The sequence below is a fragment of the Crocodylus porosus genome, unplaced genomic scaffold (genome assembly GCF_001723895.1).
Source record: "Crocodylus porosus isolate Cpor-Errol unplaced genomic scaffold, CroPor_comp1, whole genome shotgun sequence".
Lineage (NCBI taxonomy): Eukaryota > Metazoa > Chordata > Crocodylia > Crocodylidae > Crocodylus > Crocodylus porosus.
This window is the reverse complement of record NW_017728906.1, coordinates 7,030,283-7,041,786: the sequence shown is the minus strand read 5'-3', so window position 1 is coordinate 7,041,786 and position 11,504 is coordinate 7,030,283. Positions and strand designations below refer to the sequence as shown.

Sequence of the window (11,504 nt, the reverse complement as noted above, 5' to 3'; positions counted from 1 at the left end):
CCCCAAAAAAAGAATCCTGCCACCCCCCCTGTAGCTCAGTCCAGGCTCAAATCAGTCTCCAAACCCTTTTCCCCTCTCCTAAAATCTGGTCCCAGCAACACAGTCTTTTTCTGGGCAGCACAACACAGGTTTTCAATGTCCTGAGTTATTTTGTTCCACAAGGATCAGCCAAAGGTATAAGCAACCCAGAATAAGTGTCTTTGGCCTGTACCCAGCAACACAGTCTTTTTCTGTGCCCCACGACACAGGGTTTTAAAGCCCTGGGTTAATCTGTACAACAGAGCTCAGCAGAAAATATAGAACAATCTCAAATGATGCCCCCCTCCCCCAAAAAGCATGGGTTAGTTCTCACCCGGTAACCTTTCTTCTTCTTTGGAGGAGTCCTCTCTCTCCATGTAACCATTTCCCCCTCCAGGGTCATCTTCCTCTCATTTCCTCTTCCTGCCCTGTTATTCCCAATTATCCAGTCAACTTCCCCTCATTATTGGCTGATTTCTTAAGATAGCTGAGGCCCCTTAGGCAAAGGGCTTGTTACCAGCTGCCTAATTGATCCAGGCTGCAAACCTGCAGCCTGTTGCACCTCCCTCCCCTGACCCCCCAGACCCTCCCCAGCCTCTCCAATCTCACTGAATGCCACCGACCTCCCCTCCCTCGTTGACCCACTAACCCTCCCCCCACTCTGACTTACCTAGATCAGGCTCCTGACACCACTGAACTTCTGTATAGCTGGCATGCTGTCTATAGTCACACCACTTAAAGCAAGCTGCATGACTGTAGACTGCATCCTGGGAACATCCATATGTGGACTTTGGTTCTGTTCACCTCGTTCTGATCTTCTCTGGTAATTGGTTACCTTATTTATTGTTCTTTTCAAGGAACTCATTTTAATGTAGATCACACCACTGGCTCAGCCAAAAACATTAAAACATTTAACTTGAGTAGCCAGGGGCATACATGAGGCAGTTCTGTGTCCAGGGCAGTCATGATGCACAAGAGGGCAGTGCTGGCTGCTGCCATGCTGATTCCGGTGGTGTGATCAACTGTTCCTGTGGTAGAGGGATTTTTTGTACCTTCTTACAAAGGCAGTGCCTGGGCCTGCTGGCCAAATCCCTCCTCTCACTGTGGTGCTAAGTTATGCTACTATCAGTAACATTTATTTGGAATTACACAAAGTAAACTGAGAGCAGAATTTACTCTTGTATGGTAAAAGATTTCTCCAGCATTTAGCATTGAAGTATCTCCTTTGGATAATGGAGACACAGAGACACACTCACACACACCTGTGTGTATGCCACATGCACATGTATATATATATGCCAAATAAGCTAGCCCTGGAGAATTAGGGAGCATCATTATTATTGTTTGTGTGCTTGTGCTTTTTTGATATAACTGGGAGAATGTTGGAAAAAATCAGCAAATACGAGTTTTATTTGAAGACAGTTGCATCAGTTAGATTCATAGCCCCTTTGCGTGTCTTTTCTTTGACAATTCAATTCATCAGAAAAATATTTGTGGAAAACTTATAGAAACAAAATTTGATATTTACCTTAGCTCATAATTACAGCAGAAGTGCTCATCAGGTCATGGTAAAAAACCAAGACCATGTTTGGTTTTTTTTATTTGAACAATTATATGCAACACTTTTGAGAGGGAGTGTGTGCTGGGGGTGTAGAGCAGGGGGTACTGGAGAAGGTATTTATCGTTTGCCTTTGGATATTGTATAAGTTGAACAGCTAGTCATGACGTGACATGGCCAAAGAAGCAACTGAATTCGTCAATACATTAATTGTTGGAAACTCATCACTGAATTCTAACTTAATCCTGAAGCAGTATAAAAGGGAAAAGGTCATTTTTTTTATTGTTTACCATTTGAGAAATGAGGCTTGAAAGGTTGATGTAATGTACATACAGAAAACTGCTTTTCATTTAACCTTGCTTTAAGGTCCAAGAGATAAGGTCTAGTAGACCAAGACCTGAATTGGGACTCAAGAGCTCTGGGTTTAGTTTGTGAGGTTGTAAAAATAAAATTAATTAATGGGTGAGGGGCTGTCAGATATTACAGTCATGAGAGGGCATACCATTATTTAGTCAGACACAGGATTGCGGTTGCTAGCGACTAGCTTACCGCTGTGTATTTTAAGCTAGTTTTTCTAATACTGTGCTTTCAGAGGCATTGTGTTTGTTGTTAATCTGAAATAAGTCATTTTAGAGAAAATAGACATTTTTCTCTGTATGGGAACAAGATGGTTACTTTCCTGTGAAAGGTGCAATTTCTATAGAATTTAATGCATGGCCTACTTAACAAACATTCAAGTCCTTGGAAAGATGTACCTATTGAGTGGTGATAGGAGCTTACACAAAGAAGAGCAAAAACAAACACTGCCAAGAAATTTAGTTTCAAGAATGACAATGGTGAGTGAGTAAAAATCAGGGGAAAAAAAACCCAGCTCATCCTTATTTATGATGCCAGTATGCAACTGTCAAGAGAAAAGCATATGTGGAGGAGGAGGAAGTTTTATCTGCCTTTGCTGTCCCTGATGTACATTTCTTTATTAAAACAAAGATTAAAATTCCTTCACCATCACAGAGGTGCAATACCTGCTGATAAGGGCTCTTACTTGCAGCTTGATGTTTTGAATCATATTTTTGTCAAAGAGGTCAGAAAAAGAGTTAGCAATATTTTTCAGACCGGTGGATCCTAAATTAAGAGTCTTTTTTTTTGCAGCAGAATAACCAGTAACGTGATATCGGTACACTTTCATTAAAAAATGAAAAGGCTTTTTATGAGTAATATTTCTATTCCAATTCTACTAAAAATGCTTACTAAAAATGACAAGCCGACATTGCAAACATAGTGGGCAGGTTTTAAAAATAAGCAAGAAGTACATTGGCCTGGCTTTTGGGTAGGGAAGGAGAAGATACAGATGCAGGTGCTGTAAAATATAATGCTTATATTTTCATATTTTATACAGATGAAACACCAACCAACAATTCACAGCTTGGTAAGTTAATCAGAGTCCAAGAAATACAAAAGGAAAGTTTATTATAGGTATGCTTCAGCACCAAGTAGATGAGCCATCTGGATTCAGCTGCATGTGTTATGCGGCTTTTCATATTCAAAATGAGAAAATCTTGATGTGTTATATAGAAAGCAATTGGTAAATCTGGAATGTTCTGTGTGGTTCATGTATCCAGCCCCAGTAGCTTAGCAAATTCTAATCTCTGCTATGGAATTGAAATAAAAATCAGCTGCAACCCTATTTTATGCTGCTATGGCATGTGAGGCTGAGAAAACAGTACAATTGCCAGAAGCAATATTGGAGGCTTAAGCAGTAAGACCTCGTCATGCAAAAGATGAGGTGAACAACAAAATGGAAATTATGGTACAGCCTAGTTTAGTTTTGCAGCTCAAAAAGTTAAAGCAACCTTCCTTCAGGTTCTGTCTTCCCTAGTATTTTGTCCTGGATTTAACCAGTGAACCACATGAACAGTCTGGCTGAGCACCGACAGAGCTCAGTGCTTCTCCTGGGAAAACAGGCAGGGAAACAAGTGGCTTGCAAATATGGGATACTGGTGGAAATGGTCCCCCAATCATATATCCTCTTGGATAACAGGATGCACCTTTGCTCCACTTATGGTCGTTTTGGTACCGTCCTTTTCCTGATCTCAGTAAATATTAGTTAGAGACCAGTTTACAGCAAAATCACACTCTGGTCCCTTCTGATGTCAAAAGTTGTTGAGAAGGAACCCTTGAACCTTCTTCCACCACTTCACATCAGGATACAGAGAAGTCCCATTAGCACATTGGGGGTCTCCTCCACTGTCAGCTCGGATGTAATGCCAAGGTTACGTTAAGTAGCATCCATCAAGATTCCTATCAGGTGACATCCTGCGTAACTGAGAACTGAGTTCTGATTAGTATGATGGTGTGTATGCCTTGCCTGTGGATGCTTCTTGTTCTAGCTTCTTACACTAGCCAAAATGGAGACCGAAGGGGGCTAAGCACCATCTACCCACCCTATCTATATTAAATAGACTTACTGGGCATTTCACAATAGCCCCCAAACTGTATTTTTTTCTATAGCTAGGAAGTAGGAAGGCAGAGGACATTGCGCCCTGCAGAGATTCTAACATCACTTTTCGGTGTACTTTTATTCCCTTGCAGTTCATCCAAATGGGCCGCCTTTCCACCTGAACTCGGTCACCAGTGCACTGATTTCAGGGATAGTCATCCTAGGAGTCATGAGCATTTTCCTTTTTGTATGCTCCCTCACCCTTCTCCACAGGAAGTGGCCCAGCAACTCAGTTTTGGATGGGATACGGAACCCAGTTTTCAACTGAAAACAACAATGAATTTGCACTTTTATTTTCTTTTGGGGTTGCCTCTGTTGTCCATGAAGGCTGCTCCCATTAAAAATTTACCACGGCAACATTCTGCCTATACTGAGCATTAGCTATTCTTATGTGTAGCATTATAGACTTTATTGTATAGACACAAGAAGCAATGATGATGGTTTAAATCCTAGCTGCTTATTCTCAATTGTGTTTATGATTGAGTGCTGTAACACTTTGTTCATGGGTATACTAAGGGGTCCAGCTTCCACATGGGCTTTTAAAGCTAAGCATTCTTGAAGATGAAATCTTCTGTAAACACACCAAACCTGTCAAATCTGAAGTACTGATGTTTAGGTACCTTCTCTGTTGAGGGACACTTCTGCTCCTTTATTTTGCCACAATTTTATTCTGTGGGCCTGTTGAACAACTTATAGTAGCTCAGAATTTTCTGTCTGGACTAAAAAGAACTGTGGAGAGACTCTAAATAATAAGTGGTTTTTAAGCGCATTTATTTTGAAGTGGGGTCATAAGACACAATGGGCAGAACACCACACTCCCTTATAAGTCCCTTGAAGCCATTGAGGTTGTACAGTGCAAGTCAGAGCAGAATTTGGCCTGATATTTTTTTGTGTGTGTTCAGTTGTTTATTGCTGCATATTCAGATCAGTCCTAGGGCACAATTCTGTAGGGTTTACTTTAACAAAAGCCTCTCCCCTTGAATAATAGCTTCCACGAGAGCTGTGCCTGTATAATTGGTTCTTTACTTTCCACTCAGGCTTAGTGAGGTTTAGCCAACACTCATATAGCCTGGGGTTAAATTCCTCTCTCAAGGTCATGTAAAAGTAGAAAGAATGTATTCTTTTTATGAAAGAAAAAGAAAATTAAAGAATTAATCAAGCAAACAAAAGTAATAATTTTTTTATGCCAAAATATCTTTAGGGCCAAATTCTGCAGTTATTGAGTGATACTTCCACTTCCGTCATCCTGTGATAGAACCAATTCAGCCACAGCCACAATGCTGTATAGGTCAAAAACAAGGTTGTCTTTTCACTAACCACTCTCCACAGAATTATACTTGCTGGTTTCCCCCATGCAATAGATTTCCTCTCTGCTTTAAAGACAAACTTTTAAAAACCAACAGGCAAAGTATGTAACCCAAATTGGCTCCAGCTAATCTGCTAGACCTCAGATCAGTTGAATTAAGTGAATTAAACAAGTGTCTACAGATAGGAATGTAAGTACCTCAATGCAGCCTCTTAGACTTGAGAGAACTTGGTGGTACTGAAAACGAGAGGCAAGGGTAGATATAGTGTGTATTAAACTTGATTGCTAGGCAGTTGGGATTTTGGTTACAGGCCCAGCAGTTAACCTCTTAATTTCACTTACTGCATTCTGTATATATTGGTCCAGATCCAGAAACACCTCATTGTTATTTATCACTTTCCTGTATTAATCTTGTCTGTGCTTTCTGTGATACGACACAAATGGTTCATGATCAGGGCCCTGTGAATATCAAGACTAAATGCAAATACAAGCATATGATATCACTTTTATCTCATCCAGAAAATGCTGTGTAAAGGCCTGTTGTTCGCAACCTTTCCAACCTGCGATAGTGTGGGATCTTTAATGATGATTCTGTGCATGTTTTCCTCCAGTCTTAATACCTCAGAAACATTTTTGCACTTCAGGGGTTAGTTCTGATGACATGTAAAACCTGATTGTTTAATAAAATAATTTGAAAAAATATCAGAGGAAACATTTGTCTGAGCCTTCCTAATTTGTTCCAGTGATGGGTTTTTTTCATAACTCAACATGTCTGCCTTATTTTTTATTTGAATTTTCTAGCTTCAGCTTCCATCCATTCAAAGCTGATAAAACCATTGCCTGATTGACTGAAGAATGTTCTTTTAGCAAATGTATGTTCCCTGTCTGGGAACTTTTAGGCTGCAGCAAAGTTGCATTTTAAGCTTCCCTTTGGTAAACTAAGTTAATTGAGATCTGAGTTTTTCACTTTTAGTTACATTTTCTAGTTTTACTATCCTGCTGTGAATGCACCTGGGGATAGTCTTGGGTAGCCTAAAGGAAGTGCTGTAAATACCAATAAACTATGGGTGCAGACAGAAGTGCAGCTCCCAGCTGCAACTCAGAACTATTTCTGCAAAGCGTTCTGACTTACAGCATTACCCCAGACCAGACAGAAGTTCACTGTTGGTTCCAAGGGGAGGGGAATCTGGCTGTGGGCTGGGAGCCTGCAGCAACAGCCACAGCTCTCTGCCAGTGCTCCCTGTTTTCAGAATGGGAGGTGGGGAAGGCCAGCGAAGGGAGCTCATTCTTGAGGCTTCCCATCTGGTGCTGAAGTGTGGGGTGCATGAATTGGAGCCCGCACCTCAGGGGGCTCCAATACACCTGCACCACCCTGCACTGGCAGGGCTGAAACAACCCAGACTAAATTCCCTCTGCTTCCTTCCCCCACCCCTCCATTCTGAAAACAGTGACAGGCTGGGAGCTCTGCAGACACAAGTTACAGAAGACACTACCATTTTGAAACATATTTATCTGATACCTTATGTAATGAGGGGTCAGATTTTCACCAGATCGGCCATTTTTTAAGCCTGCATTTGTGCACTTGTATTTGGTCACAGCCATAAACCGCTTTCTGTGGCCAGATTGGGCAAAAATTGTGACTTTTCTCTGTACCCAAAGTACTTAGCGAGAAACTAACCACATGTCTCCTGGCAGCCTGGTTATTGTGCTACTGTAGTACAACTAAATTGCATGCAAACACTCTTTTACATAGGGTCTTTAGTATTTTCTGTAAGGATTTTTTAAAATTGCTTAGACTCTGCAAACTTTTATGATTCCCTTATTTAGGTGAATGAGTATATCCTGCTGTATAGACAGAACACACACCAGTCAAGTCAGTGGGAGAAACGCATGGGATGCTAAACTGGCAGTCACATTTAAGTCTTCTTACTCATACTGCCACTCCAGTTACAGGGAAGAGATCTCCACATGCTTTACTTTCTTCATCCATAACATGTGGTAATATTTATTGTGCCACACAGGTAAGCACTTTGGGAATCCATGATGAAAAGTGAGTTATAACCATGTAAAATCTGACTGTCATGTATTGATCATCCATTGGATGTCTATAATTCTCTTATGTGCTATACAATAATAACCCCTTTCCTTGGGATTTTTTTTCTACTGAAGACCATCCCTTTTCACAGGGTAAGTCTGATGAATCCAGGTTTTGTTGTTCATATCTTCCCAAACCAAAGCTACAGGCAACATATGTAAACAGTGCCTTTAAAATATGTGCTTGATTACTGGAGTACTGTGAGAGTAACAAACCTTTGAGGAAGTTACAAACTAGTCAGAGGGGACCAGCAGGCATTGGGGAGTCCCTGTTCCCCCGAGCGCTACCAGGAATGACTAGAAATACCGGTCACAAGCTGGCAGAGGGTAAATTCAGATTAGACATCAGGAGGCGCTACGTCACTGTCAGGGCAGCTAGGATCTGGACCCAACTTCCAAGCGAAGTGATGCTAGCTCCTACCTTGGGGGTCTTTAAGACAAGGCTACACAATCACCTTGCTGGGGTCGTTTGACCCCAGTACTCTTTACTGCCCATGGCAGGGGGTTGGACTTGATGATCTGCTCGGGTCCCTTCCGACCCTACAAGCTATGAAACTATGAAGTGCATCTGATATGCACAGCACAACATACAATAATGCAAACCAATACATATATAATAAGAATCTAAAGTGAATTTCTATGCAGGTTGTTGTCATTCCAAAAATCTTAAATGATAGCATCTTCAAGGATGGCGATTTCCCAGATCTCAGAATAGGCTGGATGGTTAATTTCTGGAGATCTACTAGGGCCATTTGAGGACCATACTGAGCTATGATAATTCCCCTTGTCTTCTGGCATCCACCTCTTTCTTTTATTCTGGTGTCCTTAAACTCTACTTTAGATGGGATTCATTACATGATGGGGAAGCAAATATGATCCATGCAGCATTTGTCTGAGCTACTATGTCCTGCAGCTTGCACAAGGTGTTGATGGAGAGGAGTAGTTATTGAAGAAAAATATCCTTATCCCTTTGCTTGAAAAGGGTATTAACAGTGTACTATGGAGAAGGGTTACCCATAACTCCAATATCAACTGTGTCATGTAGGTGAAACGTAGAGGCACTTTATGTTGCAGTGTTTGGTATAGAAACCATAGAAACTCAACTTGGTTAAATATATATTTGAGGAGGAGGGTTTGCTAGGTTGTAAGTGAAAATACTATAGTAGAAGAATGTGTCTGCACTCATAAAATTGCTTGTATTAAGGATGCATGTAATGTTTGCTTATGCCCTCAAGGTAACTCCAGTTATTAAAAACAAGAACATTTTATTTGTCCTGGAAGCTCAGGTCCACAGGAGCTAACAAGCATGGGGAACTTAAGTGCTATAAAGTCAGTGAGCCAAATGATTGGTGGAAGGCAGGAAAACCAAATGGGATTTCAAGAAGGTAGGTCTTGATCCAAAGGAATTTAAGAAAAGATGTGAAGAGTTATAAACGCTGTTCATTCCTTATTTTGAAAGATACGCATCACATAAATCATTGGCATTAGTTTGGTCAGTGTCCAATTTATTTTAGGGAAATAGTTCCTGGATAAGGAGAACAGGGGTAAATCACATATTCAACTTTATTTGGCCTGCAGAGTTTCTTACTACTACTGTTTGGTATCTTTAAGGCACCAGAAACATTCCACAGGGAGGTTGCCTGTGAAAGCTCAAAGGATTAGATGATAACTCTAGTTCAAACTACTCATCTCCTCATCTGAAGGGAAAAAAGGGAATGAATGTAACAATCAACTAAGATAAGTTCTGAGTGCAGCGTGAAAATCAGTGTTTGTATTTCTGCCACTTTCTTGGAAACAACTCTTGAATCTTTCAAATACCGTAAGTGCAGAGAGTGATTGTTGGGACCCAACAAGCACAAATATTGGTGAATAAATTGACCTCATTTGGTATTCATGGAGTCAGAGTTCATATGATTGTTGCTATTTGTGAAAATATCTGTGACTCCAGAAACTTACGACATTTTTATCCCTCAGCAGTTAATTCTTGTACACTCCAGAATGAGTTTAAGCAATTGTATTCATACAATTAGGAACACCATTCCAGGAATAGTGAGTACTTTATTGACTGTTTGTCAGCATCTTCTGACTCTGAATTATGAACTATTCATGCTAATAATCTGATTTATGAGTAGGGGTAGATTTACAATTGCTAGAGTTACAGCTGTAACTGAAGATCTCTGGCCATAAGGCAAGGTTTAAAATATTAGTGTGTGGAAACTGTTCTGAAGTTAATTAGGAAACATCTCCTCTTTAGCCTTAACTGGGCCAGGTATTTCATAGGTTCTTCTTTTAGTTTACTGTAATACCTCAGACCATGGTTGTCTTCACCCCCTCTGCAAGCAAACAGTCCTGATGTGGATCCATTTTCTAATTCTTCTTATCTTTTACCCTGGGACTAAAAACACCAGTTGCCTCTGACTTGGCGGACCAGAATGTGGTTCAGGCGAGATAAGCGAGATGATCAGATATTGAAGATCATAGCAAGGGGACTCATTTAAAACACTTTGCAGATTTGCCTAAACTGGCCCTGTTTATTGGCAAGAAATACATTAGTAAAAATCAGTAATGTTTTGCAAACTGAAAAAAAGGACCAAACCACCAGTTCTTTGATTATAGACAAACCCATCCACAAAGATGATTGGTGCTATCTCTGCTCATTTCTTTGGCTAATTTTATTCACATCTAAAAGCCAGGTTTCAAGTACATCTGTTGGATTTCATATTTTGAAAACATGTGAATACCTTTTTTTTTTCAGGATGACCAGTGCTGGTGGGTATCTTCAGGGAATAGAGGATACATATCACTCAGTTGTGACATTCTCAGTAACATTTTTATGGCACAGTTTCTTTCCACTGTTAAGAATCTGCCTGCTGCCTGGTGAACCTACTGTTTAGTATGGTTGCAACAATGTCTGTTTTCTGTGACTGCTCAGCACACAAGAGCATTTTTTTCTTATGCCTTGTCTTTTAATTCAAAACCAACATGCTGTTCTTGTACACATTTAGTGGAGTTTATTGTTCTTAGCAGGAAGGAACATCTGTTTGCACAGTCCTGCTCCAAGGGACTAACAGAAATTTTCTCTACAATGGGGAACCAAAGAGAAATTTGCTTCATTTTGCAGGGGGCTGATTTGGTGAACTGCATTCACCAAAGTGAGGCCACGTATAATACATGTCATGGTCCATTCAAATTTAATTAAATCAATGGTAGTCTACTTAAAATGTGAATTAATAGAAGATGAATTCAAGTTGCAAAATTCAGAATGATACCTGTTTTTTTGAGATAGCAGGAGAGTGATATCTGAACCTAGTGTCTTTTTGCACTTAGTGATTTTAGCACCTATGGGCACTTATACAAGTGCCTGACACCTGCTCCAATGTGTTCTAACTAGAACGTGTTGGAGCGGATTCATCTAATTAGAACTCTTCAGCAGTCTTGGTGTCATGTATTCAGCATCCCTACATTTCAAAATGGCAGCTCATCAAACTGTCATTTCAAAGAGTGTGATGCTTAATAATGAGGCACTGGGGGTTCTTTAAATAGAGCAGCTCCAAGGGTCTCTCTAATTAAAACCCTGCACCTCAGTCCAGAACCTATGTAAAGACAGCTTATTTGTTGAAGTCCATAAGCCCAGACATGCACCCATACTCAGTATACATGCATTCTGCAATGACTTATGAAGATATATAAATTGGATGTCAGAAAGTGGGTGTAAAACCTGTAGTAAAGTAATTTAATTTGCATCCTGATAAATGCCTCATTAGTACATAATTACCATAGTGGTAGAGTAAGAGTGTAGTATCAAAAGTATCTTGGTCATTTGTTGTGAATATTACTTACTTCCAAAAGCAAACTCTATTGCTTGAGGTAGTTTGTTCCACTGGAGATATGCTCCATACCAGACTGCTCTGTATTGATTGGAAACTTGTAGCCTATAAATTGTTTATCAATATTTGCAGATAACTAAACTAGTTCATTGATTGGGTAAATATGCAATGCTGATTATCCTGAGAGTATTTAATTAAATTAAT

The 11,504-nt window shown here is 40.2% G+C and overlaps 1 protein-coding gene across 4 annotated transcripts in view; it reads left to right on the top strand.

Annotated features, from left to right (window-relative positions):
* Positions 1-6,084, top strand: part of ZPLD1 (zona pellucida like domain containing 1) — a 45,335-nt gene extending 39,251 nt beyond the window's left edge. For all 4 annotated transcript variants that reach the window (XM_019528631.1, XM_019528630.1, XM_019528628.1 and 1 more), the window contains 2 exons: positions 2,973-3,002; positions 4,166-6,084. In XM_019528631.1, the coding sequence (XP_019384176.1) occupies positions 2,973-3,002; positions 4,166-4,341 (206 nt within the window). In that variant the 3' untranslated portion in view covers positions 4,342-6,084. The remainder of the gene's footprint in view (positions 1-2,972; positions 3,003-4,165) is intronic.
* The last annotated feature ends 5,420 nt before the right edge of the window (positions 6,085-11,504 follow it).